Source organism: Saccopteryx bilineata, chromosome 4, assembly GCF_036850765.1.
Source record: "Saccopteryx bilineata isolate mSacBil1 chromosome 4, mSacBil1_pri_phased_curated, whole genome shotgun sequence".
NCBI classification, from domain to species: Eukaryota; Metazoa; Chordata; class Mammalia; order Chiroptera; family Emballonuridae; genus Saccopteryx; species Saccopteryx bilineata.
The window spans coordinates 166,494,413-166,515,465 of NC_089493.1; the positions used below are offsets into that span (position 1 = coordinate 166,494,413).

General features: G+C 42.7%; 1 protein-coding gene across 8 annotated transcripts in view; it reads left to right on the forward strand.

Annotated features, from left to right (window-relative positions):
• The window catches only part of LOC136333502 (protocadherin alpha-11), a 269,335-nt gene extending 248,661 nt beyond the window's left edge, over nt 1-20,674 (forward strand). For all 8 annotated transcript variants that reach the window (XM_066272729.1, XM_066272730.1, XM_066272728.1 and 5 more), the window contains exon 4: nt 18,677-20,674. In XM_066272729.1, coding sequence (XP_066128826.1) covers nt 18,677-18,987 — 311 coding nt within the window. In that variant the 3' untranslated portion in view covers nt 18,988-20,674. The remainder of the gene's footprint in view (nt 1-18,676) is intronic.
• The last annotated feature ends 379 nt before the right edge of the window (nt 20,675-21,053 follow it).

Here is a 21,053-nt window from a genome sequence, read left to right on the forward strand (position 1 = left end):
ATACATAAGACCTGTTCTGTATGGAAGGTCTGAACAAACAAGTGTATTGTTGGTGGTCCAAGAAAGTCTGCCAACTACAACTTACTTCCAACATTGGGTCAATCCTGTGTCCAGAGCTGTTGCTCTTGGTGACATTATGGTCCCAGCTGAGTAGTGAGGTGACATTCCTCAAGTCTTCTCTCTTCTGACTCTGCATCATAGATACTGTCTTACCCAAGAACATATGTGTGACTTAATCACTGGGGTCACCATAAGGTCTGTGGCAAGACTGGCAACCTCAGCCAGTATGAATAATTTATGTAGGTGCACACCAAGCTGCACATCAGAGAGTTTGGGAGGGAGAAGAGCATCACCAGTTATGTAACCAGGCCAAAGCTGGACATGTTTGTGCCTGCGAGCTTGGCTTTGTATTTGATGACAAGCCATGGAATATAGAAGTTTCCTTCTCTCAGCCAACACCAGTTAGCAAGGATGCGTGTGTGTTTCTATTAGTGGAACAGTCTTTGCTGTTGAAGTTTCAGAGTCTTTAAATCCTGTGCTCTTGCCTCCTGGATTGTAGAAATAGTATTTTAGAACAAGAGAAAGAAAGGCCTGACCTGTGGTGATGCAGGTGGATAAAGCATCAACCTGAAATGCTGAGGTTGCTGGTTTGAAATCCTGGGCTTGCCTGGTCAAGGCACATATGGGAGTTGATGTTTCCTGCTCCTCCCCCCTTCTCTCTCTCTCCTCTCTAAAATGAATAAATAAAATTTTTAAAAAAAAGAACAAGAGAAAGAAAGACTTAATAATAGCTACTATTTATTGAGAACTGTAATATGCACTTTACATGCATTGCCTACTTAAATACGAGAGAAATATATTATTATTATTCCTATGTTTTAAATAAGAAAATTGAGGCTCAGAAATTAAGTGACTTCTTTTATATTTTAAAAATATTTTTATTTTTTATTTCATTATTAAATTTAATGGGGTGACATTGGTTAATAAGATCATATAGATTTCAGGTGTCATCTCTATGGTATATGATCTGTATGTTGCATTGTGTGCCAATCCCCCAAAGTACAATCATCTTCCGTCACTGTATACTTGGCCCTGCTACCCCCCATTAAATGACTTCTTCACAGTTGGTATTTTTTGGTCACCATTATATTTCCAGTGTCAAGCAAGGTGTGTAGCATACAGTGGTGCTTAATAAATATTTGTTGAATTTGTTAATAAGTACTAGGGCAAAAGCAGTATTTGAACCCCCGTCTCTCTGATGCTGAATCATGTACACTTAACTAAAACACTACTGTTATTTTGTCCCTACACACCAGGTGAAGGACACCTCACTTGCAGGTACCAAAATCTGCATTAGTTTCCTCGGGCTGCTGTAACCAATGCCCACAAACTACATGGCTCAAAACAATATAAATTTATTAACTTACAGTTCTGGCAATCGGAAGTTCAAAATGGGTTTGACTGGCCTAAAACCAAAGCACAAGCAGGGCTGCACTCCTTACGGAAGTTCTAGGGTCGTTTCTTTGCCTTTCAAGCTTTAAGAGGCTGCCTGCATTTCAGGGCTCCTGACTCCTTCCTGCATCTTCAGAGCCAACAGCAGAGCATCTGCAAATCTCTTTCTGAATCTGACTCTCCTAGCTCCTCCCTTTTACTTATAGGAACCCTTGAAATGACATTGGGCCCACTTGGATAATCCAGGATAATGTCTCTGTTTTGGGATCACATCTGCAAAGTTCCCTTTGTCGTATTACATAACATTTTCACAAGTTCCAGGAATAAGGACATGGGCATCTTTGAGAGACCATTATTCTTCTACCACAAGATTTTTCCTGTTCAGGCAGAGATGGCTGGGTGTATCTGTGTGTGTGTAAATTTCAGTAGAGGTAAAGGTAAAATACGGTGCATATTAGGACTAGGAAAATGGTGTAATCAGCATGAACAAAACTCTAAATGCTTTTTGAAGGCTATTAATTGTCAGAAGTTTGGTGAAGACTAATCAAATTGCTTTCCCTCCAAATTCTAACTAGTTAAGAGTAGATGCAAGGAGCTAACTGAGGGAACCAAGTTCAGACTCAGGTTTATTATTGATAAAGATGGTCTGGAGAATAGAATAGGGCATCCAACCTCCCAAACACAGCAAAGAGAATAAAGAATGGCAGACCTCTCCTTTGGTGAGGAGGGAGAACTGCCCTGGTTTGATTACCAAACAGTCTGAGCTAGAAAACAGAAAGAGAATTAGAGATGTGTCATGAAGGAATAGTGACTGTTGGAGCTAACTAAAGAAGTGGAACTGAAGGGAGGAGATCCCTCCCTAACCTACCCCTACAGGATGGAAGTATTGGTTTGGTGGGTGTTCCCTTCTCTATGGGTAGGGGTGGAAATGTGGAGACAAGAGGAAAATGGTTCCCACTGTATTATTAAGAGATAAGAGATATTGTTCTGTCAGGGCTTAAGAGTATTTTTCTAAAAGTTGGGAAATAGTCAGGAGAAAACAGTACTCTTTGAAGCATCCATAAACTAATCTGAATGGAGTCAATTAAAGGGCCTGGCAGCTAGCAGACAAGTTACTGCTGCCAGAATGATGCCGGGAAACAGGGGCAATGTATATTGCCTGTCCTGTGTGCATCTAGTATATGTGTCTTGGTGAGAGCAAGGTAAAATTTATATGCAGGACTTCCCTGAAGGAGGAAGTGCAGAGCCTGATCGATGTGCATGTGTGTGTTGAGGATTGTGTGAAGCAGGACAGAGGAGGTACTTCAGTCAGTAATCTTAAACCGCATTTGCTTTTCCTCAATGATGCATCCTGTGTCAGGGTCAGGGGTCAGGGGTAAGGGTTGTTTGGTGCCAATTCTATGGATGTACATGTACTCAGGATTTGTTTGTTTGCTTTCTAGGAGCATTTTGCATAGCAAACCTATTCTCATACTAATTACCTCTTTGAAATCCAGTCTAGCACCTCCAAAGCCTAGAGTTTCTCAGCACTCTCAGCAGCTCTGATTGGAAAATAAATAATCGCTCATGCCTCAGAGTAATTAGGCATGAAACCATGAAAGAGCTTCCTTGGAGTCCAGCATCTCCTGTAGGCTCCTTGTGTCCCCAAGGTGTCCATAAATCTGCTGTCCCTGTAGTCCGCAGTGAATGACATTATGTTTAGTTAGTGATCAGTGTCATGTCAATTTCTCTCTCTTGGACCAAGTATAAATTAATTCTAAATATTTGCCTTGGTGAAATTTTTTAAAGTAGGATGTGTTCTTCAATATGCTCTCTCTAAATCTAGGGATTTAGAGACACAAGGTAGTTGTTTTGGTCCTTTCTCACCCGGGGCCACTTTACCTCCAGGATATTAGCCTTCTAAATGGTTAGGATTTGAAGGGCTCTGTGAAGATTCTCACTAAACCTACTTCATAGGCAGGTCTGTAGAACTCCACCTTAAACCACCACTAGCAGCATTCTCTTTAAAATCTTCATTCATCCATTCATTTATTCAATCATTCATATATGTTCTCTCTCTCTCTCTCTCTCTCTCTCTCTCACACACACACACACACACACACACACGCATATGTAAAATATTAGAGTATCAGGGGTACTTTCCCTGGCTTGGCTTCAATATAGAATTTTGTTGAAACATTCTATATAGTCATTAAACAAGCATTTATTAAGCACATGATTAAGGCCAATCTCTGTTCTAGGTGATGCAAATATAATATTAAATGCAACACAGACCTGTCCCCATAACTTTGTGTGGGGAGACAGAAATATAAAGAAATAAGACAGAAATAATTACAGTGTCATGTGATGAGGACCATAATAGTGCCCTGCACAGGCAGGGCCATTGAGGAGAAAGGAGGCTGAGACAAACCACCAGGGCTTCTCAGTCCTGAATGGGACTCAGAGTCTATCTCTGTTGTAATAAAAACAAACCGCACGTATATGTGGTAAGCTGGTTCGTCTTTCCCAAGAGAATCCCCCAAATTGTTTTCACAAGGCCCAAACCCTCTCTCAGTAACCATGAATAACTGGCTATTGTGGGAACCCAGAGATGGAATTTGGAATTTAGGGGACCAGGTCAGAGGTTATGTGACATATAATATGGGAATTGAAGGATGGCAAGTAGGGTGTGGGAGGGAAGAGAGTTCCAGGCAAAGGGAATAATACATGCGTTCTAAAAAAAAAAAAAAATCATTCCGCTGTTTGAATGGATTGAGTGCATTTGAGGGGTGGGGTAGGATGGAAGACTGTTGAGAAATGGGATTAGAAGGGTATACTGGTCCCTGGTCGGTAGCTCAGTAGATAGAGTGTCAGCCTGGCATATGGACATTCCGGGTTCGATTCCCCATTAGGGCACACAGAAGTGACCATCTGCTTCTCCCCTCCTCCCTCTCCCCCTTCTCTCCTGCTTCCCCTCCCACAGCCAGTGGCTCAATTAGTCCAAGTGTGGCTCCAGGTGCTGAGGATAGTTCTGTCAGAGTGTGATAGCCAAGGCCACTAAAAATAGCTTGGTACTCTAGCATCAGCCCCAGATGGGTTGCCAGGTGGATCCCAGTTGTGAGAGTCTGCCTCACCATCTTTCCTTCTCTCACCTAAAAAAGAAAAAAGAAAAAGAAAAAAGGTAGATTGAAGTCATATTTTATAAGGCCTCAAAAATCTAGCTAAAGGACTTGGAATTTTATTTCCTGTCAGTGGAGAGCCACCAGATTTGTTTGTTTTGTTTTTGTTTTTTTTATTTTTCTGAAGCTGGAAACGGGGATAGACAGTCAGACAAGACTCCCGCATGCGCCGGACCGGGATCCACCCAGCACGCCCACCAGGGGGCGACGCTCTGCCCACCAGGGGTCGATGCTCTGCCCCTCCGGGGGCGTCGCTCTGCTGCGACCAGAGCCACTCTAGTGCCTGGGGCAGAGGCCAAGGAGCCATCCCCAGCGCCTGGGCCATCTTTGCTCCAATGGAGCCTCGCTGCGGGAGGGGAAGAGAGAGACAGAGAGGAAGGAGAGGGGGAGGGGTGGAGAAGCAGATGGGCGCTTCTCCTGTGTGCCCTGGCCGGGAATCGAACCCGGGACTTCTGCACGCCAGGCCAACGCTCTACCGCTGAGCCAACCGGCCAGGGCCTGTTTGTTTGTTTGTTTTTAAGATGCTCTATGAGCCCTCTTTGGTCTATGAATCCTTAAAAATTAACCTATAATATATGAACTTAGTGCTTTTCTCTCCCCAAACCAAGGATTGGAAGCTTTGAGTCTCTAGAAATATGGGACAAAAAGGGAGGTGAATGCAGCATTTTTGTAAAAAGAACTGGCCTTGGGACTGTTCTTAAGTAATTCTGGTGGACTGGTCTTAATTGTATGAGAACAGACAGAGATGAAAGGGCAGGTTTGTTTCAGTTTTTCCTGTGTGAACTTAAGGGAGGCAGCATGGCATTGCACAGTGCCTCAGATCCCTGCTGGACCACTTAATCATTGTGCTTCAAATTTGTTAGTGTGTGAAAGATGCAAGACTGTCGGTTGCTACAGGGATTAAATGAGACAATGCATGCAAAAATGCTTAGCACAGTGCTTAGTTTATAGTAAGCATGCAAAAATGTTAGCATTTACTCAATTTAATAGTCTGGCATTTAATACAATACCTGGCACTCAGTGGACAGGATTCAAAATGTTTCTGCTAGATTCAATGGGATGGGATTGAAGTATATGGTGGGGACAGTGGGGATAGAGGGCTGTCCCTGTGACACTCATCCTACAGCTCTCCCTCTGCAGTGTTCTGACAGCACCTCCATTTTACACCCTCAATACAGGGACATCACTGCTTGTCTAGAAATGGTTGCTCAGGGCTGAGAAGTGACACAGCAGCACAGAGCCTGGGATTGCTGCCAAATCGAAGAAGCGCAGATTGTAACAGAGTAAGGGGGGAGGATGGAGAAGAAAAGTTCGAAAACTCATCCAAAGCCAGAAGTAGCGTTATTGTTAAGTGAAATGATTGTGCCTCATGCATTTTTGGGGGGTTTTGTTTTTGGAGGTCTGAGACCCTGGGAAGAGTCACTGTCAAGTTGTGGTGCTGAAAGAGGAAGGCAGCAGTGGGCTCTGGGGGCCAGGCAAGGCTGCTTTTAGGGGTCCAGCACTTAGAAAAACCCTGTTTAGTTTAATATTGTGCTGTTGCCATCTTGAAGTTTAATGATTTTTAAAAAGGGGGCCCCATTATCATTTTGCCCTGGGCCTTGCAAATTATGTGGCTGGTCCTGGGCCCAGCCTCTCTGGGACAGTGACATTTTATCTCAGTTAGGTTTTTAATTTGCAGCTGATTAAACAAGTAGTGGCTGGGCTAGTATTCTTTTTAATTCTCTCTTTATATATAATTTAATTATAAAAAGGCAAAAGTTATAATAAATTAAATCTGTACAGAACTAAACTAAAATGAGCAGTGCCTCACTTGCACCCCAGTCATGGTCCCCAGAAGTAACCACTACCAATAGTTTAGTGTATATCCACTTGTTTCTTATAAGTATAAAATTTTAAATACTATATTATAAAATAATGTGCAATCATGTTGTTGACACAAATATCATGTGCATGAAAATAATCAAGTTTCCCTCACTCCTACTCCCCTTTTAGTGAGGCAACCACTGTTAACAGTTTTGTGTGTATTCTCTAAATATTTTTTAATTAATATACTTTATTTATTTATTTTAGAGAGAGAGAAGACAGACAGGAAGAAGAGAGATGAGAAACATTAACTCATAGTTGCAGCACCTTAGTTGTTCATTGATTACTTTCTCATATGTGCCTTGACTGGGGGATTCCAGCTGAGCCAGTGACCCCTTGCTCAAGCCAGGGACCTGGGCCCAAGCCAGCAACCATAGGCTTAAGCCAGAGACCATGGGTCATGTCTATCACGCTCAAGCTGGCTACCCCTCACTCAAATTGGTGAGCTCACTCTCAAGCCAGTGACCTCAGGGTTTCAAACTTGGTTCCTCAGGATTCCAGGCTGATGCTCTAAACACTGTGTCACTGCCTGGTCAGGCAATATACTTTATTTTTTTATTTTTTCAGGGACAGAGAGAGAGAGTCAGAGAGAGGGATAGATAGGGACAGACAGACAAGAGTGGAGAGAGATGAGAAACATCAATTATCAGTTTTTCGTTGCAAGACCTTAGTTGTTCACTGATTGCTTTCTAATGTGTGCATTAACCGCGAGCCTTCAGCAGACCAAGTAACCCCTTGCTCAAGCCAGTGAGCTTGGGTCCAAGCTGATGAGCTTTTGCTCAAACCAGATGAACCCACGCTCAAGCTCGCGATTTTGGGGTCTCGAACCTGGGTCCTCTGCATCCCAGTCCGACACTCTATCCACTGCGCCACCGCCTGGTCAGGCTATACTTTATTTTTTAAAGCAGTTTTAGGTTAACAGCAAAACTAAGTGGCAAGCACAGAGAGCTCCCAGGTCCCCTGTCCTCACACCCACGCAGCCTCTCCCACTATTGACGTCCAGAGCCAGAGTGGAATATTTGTTCTAATTGCTGAAACTACATGGACATGGCATCACTTAAACTTCATAGTTTACACTAGGGTTCATGCTTCCAAATATTTTTCAAATTAATTTTAATCATATGATATATGAATGTTTTTTCCATGTTTATCAACAAATATGTAGGCTTTCAAAAAGCAAAATGGGATAATGTTATGCATATTAGTACGGTATATAGCTTTTTTGAAGCACCAGCCCAAGTTAGTACATATATTCCCACCTCATTCTTCCAGAAGTAGGATTACTGGGTATGGGATATAAACACATAAAATTGGCACTCTCTTACCTGACCAGGCAGTGGCGCAGTGGATAGAGCGTTAGACTGGAATGTGGAGGACCCAGGTTCGAGACCCTGAGGTCGCCAGCTTGAGCGTGGGTTCATCTGGTTTGAGCAAAGCTCACCAACTTGGCCCAAGGTCAATGGCTTCAGTCTGCTGAAGGCTCACGGTCAAGGCACATATGAGAAAGCAATCAATGAACAACTAAGGTCTTGCAATGAAAAACTGATGATTGATGCTTCTCATCTCTCTCTGTTCCTGTCTGTCTGTCCCTATCTATCCCTCTCTCTGTCTCTGTAAAAAAATTTTTTTTAAATAAAAATAAAAATTGGCACTCTCTTATCTGGGGTTGGGCTGCCCCACCTCTAGCTAGTGTTGTCTGTCAACTCAGTGACACCATTACCAAGGGACTTAGCGCTCAGGGTTGAGAATACTGGAGCAGAATTTACTTGTAAATAATAATTGTTAATAGCTAACCTCTACTGAACACTTAAGTCATGTTTTATGCACTTAAGCCAAGTATTATTCTAAAACTTGACATGTATTAACTCCTTTAATCTGTATAAGCACCCCCAGAGATAAGTCTGTTACACCCACTTTGTGCTTAGGAAACTGAGACACCTGGACTTTATTAAGGGCACACATCTATGTAGTAAGTGGTGGGGCCAGGATGTGAAGCAGGGCTCATTGACTTCTGAGCCAGAGACTGTGCTCTTAACTTCTGCATACACTGTCTCTAGAAAGTATACTGTTATTATGTCAGAGTTTCTTTGTCTTGTTTATTCCTTAAAAAATTGTATTTATTCATTTGCTTGTCTTTTTCTACACTCTACCTCTTTAAGGGCAGGGTACCTGTCCTAATATTATTTATATTCCTACTCCTGATTCCTCGCACAAGGTCTAACTTATTGTACATAATAAATACACTTGGTTGAATAAGTAACAATGCCTCTGGGAGGTAGCTACTATGTCCGTGTTACAGCTGAAGAAAACAGTTATGGGCAGTGTAGGCTCTCAGTTCTTGAGTTTGGCAAAGGAAGAGTTCAGAGCCAAGAACCCTGCCACAGGAGGAAGTTTATTTAGCATGCAAAGTGAAAGTACACTTGAAGAGAAGATTTGAGCAGGCTCCTCAGAGAGCTGCCTTGGTCTTTTAAAAGTAAGTCACAGAGGCAGAAGAAGTGAGCCAGCTGGGCTGCATGGGCTCAGGAAACAAGTTACAGAGACAAAAGAAGGGCACTTGGAGGCAGGTTCAGGGGTTAGCCCAGGATGAGCTGCCACTGTCCACTGTGCCCTGGTTGCAAGTCTCATGGGAGAAACTTCGAGCTTAAGGGAAAGAAAGCAAAGATACACACCTGAGAAAAGAAGGCACAAGTATGCTCTAGAGAGAGAGAACACACACTGGGTTCTTTGTCTTAAGAGTTTTTATCTGTTTTCTAAAGGCAGGAATTTTAGGGGAGGTGTCATGGGAGGATCTCAATAGAACATTCATCACCTTTCCAGGTATGTCCTTTAATATGCTGATTCATCAAAGTGAACATATAGAGTCATGGTTGTGTTCTCTACTTATTGGTCAGTGCTATAGAGGGTCATTGGTAATTAAATCTGGTCCTCATGCCAGCCATGGTGTCACTTTGTCTGGTTTTTCTTCTTTCTGGGATTAGAGCTAAAATACAACTGAAGCCTAGATGGTATCTCTAGTTTGACCCAAACTCTGTCTCTGCGGTCAACAGGCCCAAGGCTTTGTTCCTAAGATTGTCTGATGCTGATGAGAAACTCATTGCCCTGAGAGCTTAATGCTTAAGGAAGTGGTAATACAAGGGAGGAGACAGCTGAGTAGGTGCTGGATGAAGCCAGTTTGAATCAGCTATCTGTCTGTTTCCCCATTCTACTAGCCAAAGAATTTTCCTAGCTTCTTACTACCCTGCCTCAAAACTACAAGTCAGTGTCTCCCAAATATTGTAGAATAGGAGAAACGAGTAGAAAATAGACAGGTGAAGCTGTAATTTGAACCCAAGGCTTCTGATACCTGGTCCAGTGTGCTGTCTGCCATGTCCGGGCTGCCACTTCCTGCCTGCTTGTGACGGCTCAGCAGAATGGCTCCCTACCTAGCAACCAGCTCTAAGCTGGCAGACTTCCCAGCTAGACATCTTTAATAATCCCTGGGAAGGGCAGAGCCAGAGGAGAGGTGGGTCCTTGGAAAGAAGAGTTCCTGGAAGTACAGCGTCAAGGAATCAGTTGTTTAAGGGGACTCTAGATCCTGAGAGGCGTTCTACATAGTAATAATACAGATCCTTTATTTCAGTTTCTGCATGCCAGATATTGTTCTGTGTGATTTATGAGCATTGTCTCTTTTTAATACTCACAATTCCACTAGATAGGTATTGTTATCTTTGTTTTACTTATGAAAGAATGGGGCTGAGAGGCCTAGTGACTTCCTCAAGGTTATACAGTGAATATGTGGTAAAGCTGAGATTCCAACTCCAATCTGTGTGATTGCAAACCTTCATTTTATGATTCTGTTGCCCCTGGGGTATAACAGCAGGCTAAGGCAGGGGGCATTGTGAGAAAAAGGCCATCAGGGGAAATTGCCCTTCCTAGACCCTGGGGGATTTTAGCAACCAGGAAATAAAGTAGAGAAAACCATATATCCTGAGCCCTGCTGAGATCAAAGAAAAAATAAATATGATTATTTTATTTATTTTGTTTTAGCTGACTATATAGAGCTAGGAAGATTTGAGACTGGCCATTCCAATTTTTGAATCTAGGTTCCTAGCACATGACGTCTTTATACTTTTAACCTAGAAATGGCAGAGTTATTTTGGGCACAAATCAAGAGCTGTGGCTTTAAAAATATGCCACTGTATTTATCTCTTCCGCTCCAAGATTACTGGAAATTAGCCCAGCTGTGGCCTCAGGCACCAAGCAGCCACAAAATCTTCCAGATCACTCTACCCACCCGAAGCAGGTGAAATGCCCAGCAGCAGCAGCCGCTGGTAGTGGTATCGGATCAGCTTCCCCTTGCCAAGCCTGCCTTCTGATCACACACTCCATCCCTTTGCAGCTACTCTAGGGATCAGAATGGCAGGCCTGTGAATAGAGCTCAGCTTTGTCTCCACCCCTATCCGCAAAGCTTCAAGTAAAATAAATAAATAAATAAATAAATCTGTTATTGAGCCAGGGAGTTAGTGCAAGAATACTTTTTTAGCTTTATTGCCAAATCCCTCTGTGATTCAGGGCAGATCATCTTGCTATAATTTAAGCCTTTGGTTTCCTTATCTATAACATGGAAATCTTTAAAAAATATATACATATATAACCTATACTTACACATATAGGTATATTCAAAATGCTTAATAAAGTGCCTAACCCACCATAAGCAATTGATCAATATTCCTTAAGCAAATGAATAAATCTTGTGCTGCTCTGGCCTCACTGACAAGTAAAGTGTAATGAATTGGTACTTTGCACCAGGTACTGCCTTATGTGCTAATTACATTTAATCCTAAAACAACCCATGGGGTGGGTGCTATTGTCTCCTTTACACATGAAAACTGAGGCCCAGAAATAATAAACTATTTGCTAAATGTCACATAATTTACATGATTTAGCCAGATTTAAACCTAGTACTCTGATCATAGAGCCTTAAAATCTTACAGAGAACAGCAAGTATATTTTTACATTTCTTGTTTCCATAGAAAATTCTTTGCACTGTCACCTGAAGGACTAATATGCCTTGGGGAAATGCTGGCAATGCTAGCCCAGGTGGCTTGAGCTTTCTCCCCCTCTCTCTGATCTACACAGGATTTGGGTTTCAGACCTTGGTTCTCCTGTGTTTTGTAGGCTGTAATTACTCAGATTAACGTTGCCCAATTCATAAAAGATTGAGTGGGGGAGAGGAGGCGGAGCTTGTGCAAGCAGTCCGCAAACCCCACAGATGGCGGGATAGGGGTGGAGGGAGGGAGCTAGAGATGTTTTACAACCTGGTGTTTTCAGCGGGTTTAATGGCGGATGCTTTTTGCTTTTTGGTCCGGCTGAGCATAATTCTATCATCTTCCAAATTCTGACACACGCGCGCGCGCACGAATGCACGAACGCACGAACACACACACACACACACACACACACACACACGGAGATGGAGAGACAGAGATAGGAGACAGAAAGATGAAATTGTTCCTCAAAGTCAAGGGAGGCTCAAATGAAATCGGAGCTGCTTGCTTGAAAGGCTGCTGTGCCTGGCTCGCGTAGGGCGAGGAGTCAAGGAAGTCGCTGAGGCGGGTGTCCCTGCGCAGAAAGCCAGGCTGTTCACTTGCAAACTCAGAATCTGCAGAGCCTTCTATGCTCTGACTCTTCCCAGGGCAGCCAGAGGCAGAGCATCTATGCCCGAGAACGTGAGGGCCCGGGGAGCTGTCTGGCCGGCCGGAAAGGGCCGTAATCATTTAATAGCCTTTGCTGGCTGCGCAAACCTAGCAGAGTGGGCGGTAGGCAGGCTCCTGAGTGCTGCCTGGCAAGATAGTCCCTGGATTTAATCAAAATGATGGGTTTTCTGGAAGCTCTTTATTAACCTTAGCGCCAGAGCCTCAGAGTTGGTAACAAAGGGATGAATGGGGAACGAAGGGGAGGGGCTAAAACCTGCAGACTGAGCAGTGCTTTTCCTGAGCTTGTCAGTCGCACATCCACACCCCTCCCCCCACCTCCACCTCTCCTTTCAACAGATTCTAGCTCACAGACTCCTGCCTGCATCTCTGTTTGCCAAACGGTGACAAAACAGATATAATTATAGTAACTGCTACATTTGTATAGTGCTTCAGGGTTTTCAAAGAGCCTTCATTTACAACTCAGGATGTGGAACTCATAACTGGAGGAAGATTGCCTCGATTGGAGTCTTAGGCCTCACCATTTAGTAACCATGTAACCATTGGTTTTCAGTCTTTTTGTTTATAAAACAGACATGGATATTGGCAATATCTACTTCATATGGTTCTTGTGAGGAGCAAAATTCATGTTGTGTGCATGCAGATTGAGTCAGCCCCCGCCACACACATAGGAAGGGCGCAGTAAATGTTAACTCCATCCATAACTTTGAAGTAGAGAGGAGGGACATCACCTCTATTTTATGAATAAGGAAAAAGGTTCAGCAATGTTTATGTGCATTGCTCAGGACTATATACTATTAAGTGATAGAGACAGGCCTTCAAACTCAGAGGAGCAAAGCAAGATAAGAGGAAAAGAGAGTTAAATATCCTCCATAATTCTCCAGCTAATGCCCTTCTAAGAGCTTTCCAGAACGGAACACCCTTGGCTAAAATGTCTTTGTGCTGTTCTGTTAAGGGGAAGTCGGTGTGCATCAGATAGACCTTGTAAGGTATTTTTCCCCGCCAAGAAGGAAGGAACAGGTCTCGGAGCCACGAAGTGTGGTAAGTTCAAAAGGCTTTATTCAGTACAAAGCGTTCCCCGGACGAGACTCACTGGCCTGGAAGATGGAGGTCAGGAAAATCGCGCGCGGAGAGACCGCGTGGGTAAATTTTAAAAGGGGTCCCTCTAGGGAAGTCCGGCTAATATGACATAGAGAAATCTCACTGGCTGACAGTCAGTCGTTTTTTTCAAGGACTCCTAGGAAGTTTCTTTTGGCGCGCTTGGCTGTGGGCGGTCCTAGCCAAAGTTTGCGGGCCTAGGTTCCCCACATGACCATCCCTCTATCCACCGACCTTACAGACCTTTCTTGCCTTAGCTGATTTTCCAGGGCAGTTCAGAATAGGGGTTGGGGTGAGATAACAAGTCTGGCATTTGCTTCACGATCTTCAGATGTTCCCTGGCATCAGCCTCCAGCCCAGTCACTCCCAGTCACTGAGGCCAAACTTCTACCACAGCGGGTTTAGCATGAAAGAGGATACTTGGGAATGTTGCCAAGGACACCCTGGGCAGTGCCTCAGAGAAATGCCTAAAGTGGATTATAAGATTCGGTAAAGTGGTCAGTTACCTCCAGAGGGCAGTTTTAAAAGTTGCAGATTTATGTGCTTTAAAAAAAAAGTGCCTGACCTGTGATGGCACAGTGGATAAAGCATCAACTTGTAACCCTGAGGTCACAGGTTTGAAATCCTGGCCTTGCCTGGTCAAGGCACATATGGGAATTGATGCTTCCTGCTCCTCCCCCAACCCTTCTCTCTCCTCCACCCCCACCCCCTAAAGTGAATTTAAAAAAAAAGTTTTTTAATGTATGTTGTTTTGATTTTTAAATGTACTCCTATCTGTTGTGGTAGAGAAAAAAAAAAGCAAATCATTTACCATGATGATCTTATTTATTAAAACCTTCCAATCCTATTGGGTTGGAATCTGAATGTCAAAGATCCAGACCTCTGCCTGCTTGATATATGTCTGAAATCGGCTTCCTAGGCTCTAACTGACTCATTCATTTGGGTCTTGACTGCTTTTCAGTCTTGTCTTTGTCTGTGAGCTAGGTTCCCGGGAGCAGAGGGGAAAGGGACTTGTGGGAGGTCTCCAGAGGGGGAGGGGAGAAGCACTGAAGGAAAAAACATTTCCTTGATTGAGATTTGCTGGGACAGGCCCTGGGCCAAGGTTAGGGACAGAGATGGTGTGTCTCTTTCTCATCTTCAGAGGGGAGTATCTCCTTGATTCTGCCCCAAAGTCACAGCATTTCATAGGCAAAGCTGGCTAAGGGTTTCAGTTCTCTTGGCCAAAGTGAATGAGATTAAGAAGTCAGTAAATGTTGTTTGTCAGATTCTTAAACTATTATTTCACCTGAATGGGCCTTCAAAGAGCTCTAGTGTCAGTCACCTCTGCCAGGGGAAGAGTTGTGTAGAGAAAGCGGTTTAGGTGAGAACAAAAGTTTCTTACTCCTTTTCCCCACAGCCTGCTGTGGTACTTGGACTAAATTGTAACATCCTTACCCTGCACCACAATCTTTAATACATTATTTCACCTGAATGGGCCTTCAGGGGTGTTTGCTTACACACCAACCGGAACAGGACGGGTCTGTGAGGGATTGAGGAAGCTCTTGTTCTGCTCTGCAGAGGCTGATATAAGGAGAATGCACCTGAGTGGCTGTCTCGTTGCTTCTTGGCATTTTAGGCTGAGTCAGACCCAACCAAGGCTCCCAGCAAAAACTGGAGAAGCTCAATGACATGTAAAAGAAGCTCATTAACTCTTAGCGACCCTGCTGTGAAGGGCTCCCTTGGCTGACAGGCTCAGCTATTACTGTTCCTCAATCCTGCAAGATAAAGATATCTCTGAGCTGGGCATCTCCAGATGGCAGTCCTGGAGGCCTCCTGCAGAGTCTGGGCTGCGGCTGGAAGGAATTTCCATCCCGAGCTAAAGGACCGAAGAGTGGTATGGAAACCCAGTTCTCCTGGAAGCCAAATAAAGCAGAGGCTTTGGACTGCATTTCCCACTTTTATCCCAGCCTCTCAGGGTCAGGACCTAGTGTTTAAGAGGTAAACAGCCAGATTCTGGCTGAGCTCAATTGCAGATTTGATTAGCTCAGATGAATCAAAGAAAGTAGTCTCAGAGAAAAAATATTGATTGCCTTCTGTCCAAAGAGCTCTAGTGTCAGTCACCTCTGCCAGGGGAAGAGTTGTGTAGAGAAAGCGGTTTAGGTGAGAACAAAAGTTTCTTACTCCCTTTCCCCACAGCCTTCTGTGGTACTTGGACTAAATTGTAACATCCTTACCCTGCACCACAATCTTTAATACATGTAGTTACCCATATGAGATTCCATTTATTGAGCTCTTACATGGTGCCCAAGTCAGGCTTAGCATGTTACCCACATTACCTCGTTGTCTTTAGAGACTCCCAAAGCACTGTCACATGGAGAGTTGTGAGGTCTGCTGAAGAGTGAGCACCTCTGCCACTTCTCCCATCTGGCCTTTTGTTCATTCATCCAGCAAGTATTTAAACACCTGTATGAGCCAGGAATTGTGCTAGACACTGTTTATACAGTGGAGAATAAAACACATCAATTTTGTGCCTCTGTGAAGACAGAGGTGAGAGGGCACTGTTTGGTGAGGATGGTTATAGAATACCTCTCTAAGGAGGTTACATTTAAGCACAGATTTGAAGGATGGGAGTCATGCTAAGCATGGGGGTAGATCATTCTAGGCAAAGAGAAACCATATGTGTACAGATCTTAAGGCAAAAACAATTCCACAAGGTGTTTGAGGAACTAAAATAAAGCCTATGTGGTTGGAGGACAGTGGTAAGAGAGAGACTTGCAGGTGAGATCAGAGAATAAAAAGTTATCAGTTTATTGAAGGGCCTTATTATATACCATGTTAAGGAGTTTGAGTTTTTGGTTTTTGTTGTTTTGTTGTGGGTTTTTTGGTGTGTTTTTTTGAGGCAGTAGAAGGTCTTTGAATAATTTCAAACAGGGGAGTGATATAACCTGATTTCTATTTTTTAAAAGGATTTTATTGTATTATGTTATACTTCAGTTTTTTTAAAAATAGAGAAAGATTTGAAAGACTAAAGATGCTTGGCTAGTGTGTGGAGGGTTAGAGGAGGCAAAAGTAGAAGCAGGTTGAACAAGGAAGAGGCTATCATTGTAATTCACACATGAGATAATGATGTTCTGGGGAAAAAAGGTAGTAACAGTGAAAATGCGGAGAAGAAGACAAAGCCAAGGTGTATTTAGGAGGCAGAAATGACAGATCTTGATATATTATAATAAAAAATGAGGACTGGAGACACATTAAGCATGGCTCTGAAGTTCTGGCTTAGCACTGGGGTGAAGAGAGTGTCATCTATTGAGAGTGCAGAGACTTAGAAAGGAATAGATGACAGAAATCATAAGTTTGATTTCAGATTTATTTAGTTGGAGATACCCATGAGACCTCCAAGAGGAGATACCAGATAAGCAGTTGGATACATGAGATCGGAACATAGAGAGATATGGGCTTTAAATATAAATTTCTATCGCACCAGTGTATTTAGACAGTGTGCATACCCAAGGACATGGCTGAGATCCCAAAATGAGAAAGTGAAGAGAAAAAAGAGAAGGAAGGGCTAGAACTAAACCGAAGGAAGTTCCAACGCATGGGTAATGAGGATCCTACAAGGAAACTGACAAAAAACAAGCAGAGGGAAAGGTCAGAAGAATGGATGGATAAAGAACTCATAAAAAGAAGTGTTTCAAGATGGGGATGATCCATGCTGCAGAGAGATTCAATAAGATGAACGCTAAAATGTGACCACTTGCTTTGGAAACAATATTATTAGTGCTCTCAAACTGCTGCAATTGAACATAAATGGTTTATCTGGCGGGACTTTTCATGACTCCAGCAAAAGAGCGGTGTCAGATACATGAACACTGCTGTGATGTCAAAGGCTCCAATGTCAAGGCCACTGGAGTTACTTTGCCAAGACAGGCGATTCCTCTCCCTCCCCAGCTCTGACCTCTACTCTTATAGAAGTCATTTGTATACTTTATGGTGTGTCTTCTGACTAGACTCTTGGGAAAGTTTTGCATTTAAAACCCTTGTGGATTTGTAATCATTTTCCCAAGTCTCCATGCAAATTTTATCTCACCTCTGGAATTTCTTTTGACTTTCTCAAGTATAATTAATAATTTTATTCTCTGGATTCCCATAATACTTTACATGTACCTTGGTTATTACAGTTATCTAATTGGTTTATAATTGCTTGAGTGTATGTCCCGACTAGAATGTAAGTACATTGAGGGAAGGGCCTGAGTTTGGCAAGTAAGGTTGGCTCCCAGTGCTTTGCCCAAACAGGACAACTTTACAACAGCACTCTATCCTCATATGCTATGTAGTATCCCTCTATTCCCATCTCCTCTCTGCTCCATCGTACCACCCCTCAAGGTTATTATAATAGAATTAGGATCAAATACAGTTAACCCTTGAACAATATGAGTTTGAACTGCATGGGTCCACTTATTGATATATGTGGATTTTTTCAATAGACACTACAGTACTATAAGTGTATTTTCCTCAGTGTTTTTCTTAATATTTTCTTTTCTAAATTAATTATAAGAATACATTATATAATATATATAATATACAAAATATGTGTTAATTGATTGTTTATGTTATTGGTAAGACTTCTGGTCAATAGCAGGCTATTTGTAAAGTTTTTTGGGAATCAAAAGTTATACATGGATTTTTGACTTGGAGGGATTGATGTTTGCTGCCTTTAACCCACATGTTGTTTAAGGATCAACAGTAATTAATTCAGCTAAATTTATCTTTTGTTTTGGACAGAGTAGATGTAAAAATATATTTGTTGCCAAAGTTCTCTTGAATTTATTCACTAAAAGTAAAATATTCTGATTTTTTTTTACACTTACACTATATCATATATCTCTAGTTTAAACTTCTTTTTCCCATTAGCTGAAGCTAATTAAAACATTTTAAGTGCAAGTGCAGACACGGGTTCTAAAATCCCCTGGAAGTTCACAGTTTGGGGCATCGCTGAGATGATGCAGCTGCCTTTTAAGTTATCATCATTATTGAAACCTCTATTTAAAAAATTTTGATGGAACTTGGAGACTCCAAAGGTCTTTAGATTGGCTTGAGAAACAGAACTTTTGTACCTGACATCAGGTGAGATTCAAGTATCTCAGTTTATGATTACAACACAAAGCATCCCAGGGTATCTCTCATTGTAGAAAGGTTTTTAAAAAAAAAGCCAACAGCACTGATTGCTTCAGGAGGTGCCCTGTTCACAGTAGCTCTTAGGACCAGTTTTCTTAGAGCAGGTTTTCTTGTTTTTTTGGTATGTGTTTTTCCTTTTTCTTGGGGGCCAGGCCGGGCCTTTTTGGGGGCCAGCTTTTCTTATATTCAACCCACTAATGTGGCCCGGAAGGCGTGTGTGTGCACTCTGTTACTGACATGTGATGTTTTGTCTTTCAGAACCAGAGGCAGGAGAGGTGTCCCCTCCAGTGGGTGCTGGTGTCAACAGCAACAGCTGGACCTTTAAGTACGGACCAGGCAACCCCAAGCAAGCTGGCCCCTGTGAGTTGCCAGACAAATTCATTATCCCAGGATCTCCTGCAATCATCTCCATCCGGCAGGAGCCTACCAACAGTCAGATTGACAAAAGTGACTTCATAACCTTCGGCAAAAAGGAGGAGACCAAGAAAAAGAAGAAAAAGAAGAAGGGTAACAAGACCCAGGAGAAAAAAGAGAAAGGGAACAGCACGACCGACAACAGTGACCAGTGAGGTCATGTAATGGAAACAAGCCACTTAGCCAGTTTTTGTAATAATGGCAACTCTCTCCCATGTAGCAACTCCCTGCCCCTTTCTCCCGTCCACATGAGCCCTCCCTGATAGACCTCAGAAATCTGCAGAAGGTTCCCTGTGTCTGTCTAGATTGCATTTAACAAGTTTTGTCTTAAAAGCTTTACTAAGCCTCTCTTTCTCCACTCTGTGTTAACTCTCTCTCTCTCTCTCTCTCCACTCTGCCTTGCTTTCAGACCCCAAAAAGCAGACCCAAGTTTCCTTTCTCTTCTGCCGCAAAGGAGAGGCTTCCCAGCCCCGCCAGTGAGAGGTTGGACTCTGCCCAGTGCCCTGGAGATCCTGTCTTGATGACACTTGCAGGGCAGGCTGAAAGGTTTTGAGATTAAGCAGCCTGGGTATCTGTGGCCACTAGGTATGTGTGACCACAGAGGGTATGTGAGCACCAGGTGCTGGCTGGGATGGGCCAGATCAGACGAGTCGGTGCAGGGAGGATTGGAAAACACAGGCAAATAAACAGAGGGACTTACCCATCTGGAGGGGAAATGCGAAACTTAAAAGGGACCAGACTTTCTAAATCTTACAACTCAAGAGGTGGTGGCTACCCTCTATCAGACAAAACTGCCCTCACTGACAGGCTTTCACAGTCCCTGAAGTCTGTGGGCTGTGCTGCTGTTATACTGGAAATCTCTCTGAATTGTATCTACGAGCCAGTAGCTCAGTGTTCAGCAGGGGGCCAGCCAGGGCAACAGAAGCAGATCTGATGTGTTTCCTGTACATGTCCTTGTGCTCACTTTATTAAAAATTCTTTTGCACACAATGTTTATGAAAAGGCCAGATCCTTTTCCAACAACACATATGCAAAAGCGAAAGCAAAGAAAGAAAACCCCAACACCTCACTTTATGCCGTTTGTTGTTTGATAGATTTATTTTAAAAAAAGAGAAAAATCTATAACTATAAATCTTTAAAGAATTATGATGAAAATCATTCCCCTAAACTCTCCTCAAAAGCGAGTTCAGTCTACAGCCATTTCAATGCCCATTGCTGCTACAGAAGTGCTTTAAGAGAATTGCCTGAAACATCTGTATTATACCGGCCACCTGCCAACCACAGCTTTACTCTTTCAGGTCACTCTGGGGCTGCCTCTTGCATGTATTAATGACTAAATGAAAGGATCTTTCTCTCTCTCTTTTCTAAGAAACAATTATGTGCACTTTGAATACACAACCTTCTCTAGCCAACTGTATCAAGACCCAGAAATTGAAGAAAAAATGTTGTTTTCTCATCCACTCAGTGAGCAGACTTTGCAGTCCTCTGATTCTGTGACTTGTCTCGGTGTGCTAGCTCACACCTTCCCTTTGGTTTCATTTACCTTTTCTCTAACACTCTGAATTGCTAATCTTGCTAACACCTATGATGTTACCTGAGATCAATCTCCCATATGTATGCTGTATGCTATGATAAGACTCCTGAAATATACTTACTCTGTGCTTGTGTATGTGAATGTTAATGCAACTATTACCTAGAGTGAACTTTAAGCTTTATTGTTGAATGTAAATTCCATCATATTTCCTTTTGTACACCTGTGAAGAAGTGGAGTAGTGTTTTTTTAACCATTGTTAATCAGCTTTTGTGTATGTAAGACACAGTAAAACTTACTTCTTAAATCAAGATACCGGTGATTCAAGGAATTTTATTTATGGTCAGCCAAGAGCTGTCTCTTGCCAAGACTCCTGCTGGCAAGGGAATGGATAAAGCTGTTTTTTTTCTAGTAACAATTCTGGAATGAATACTGAAGATATTCCCTGAGGGTATGCAAGCACAAAATTTACCAATCTGACCTCTTTCAAGTTGCAGAATGCTTTGAAATTCTAATGCTGTCTGGAATATCCGCTCAGAGAGAAAAGCCAAATTCACTGTCACCTTAAGTAATAAATTTTAATTTTGTGAAAATGTACAATCTAGAAGTTTGAGTAATTATATTATAATTTAAAAGTTAACGTAAAAGAGATAGGAGTCTGTTATTAAGACAAAAGCAGTAAATCTAAAA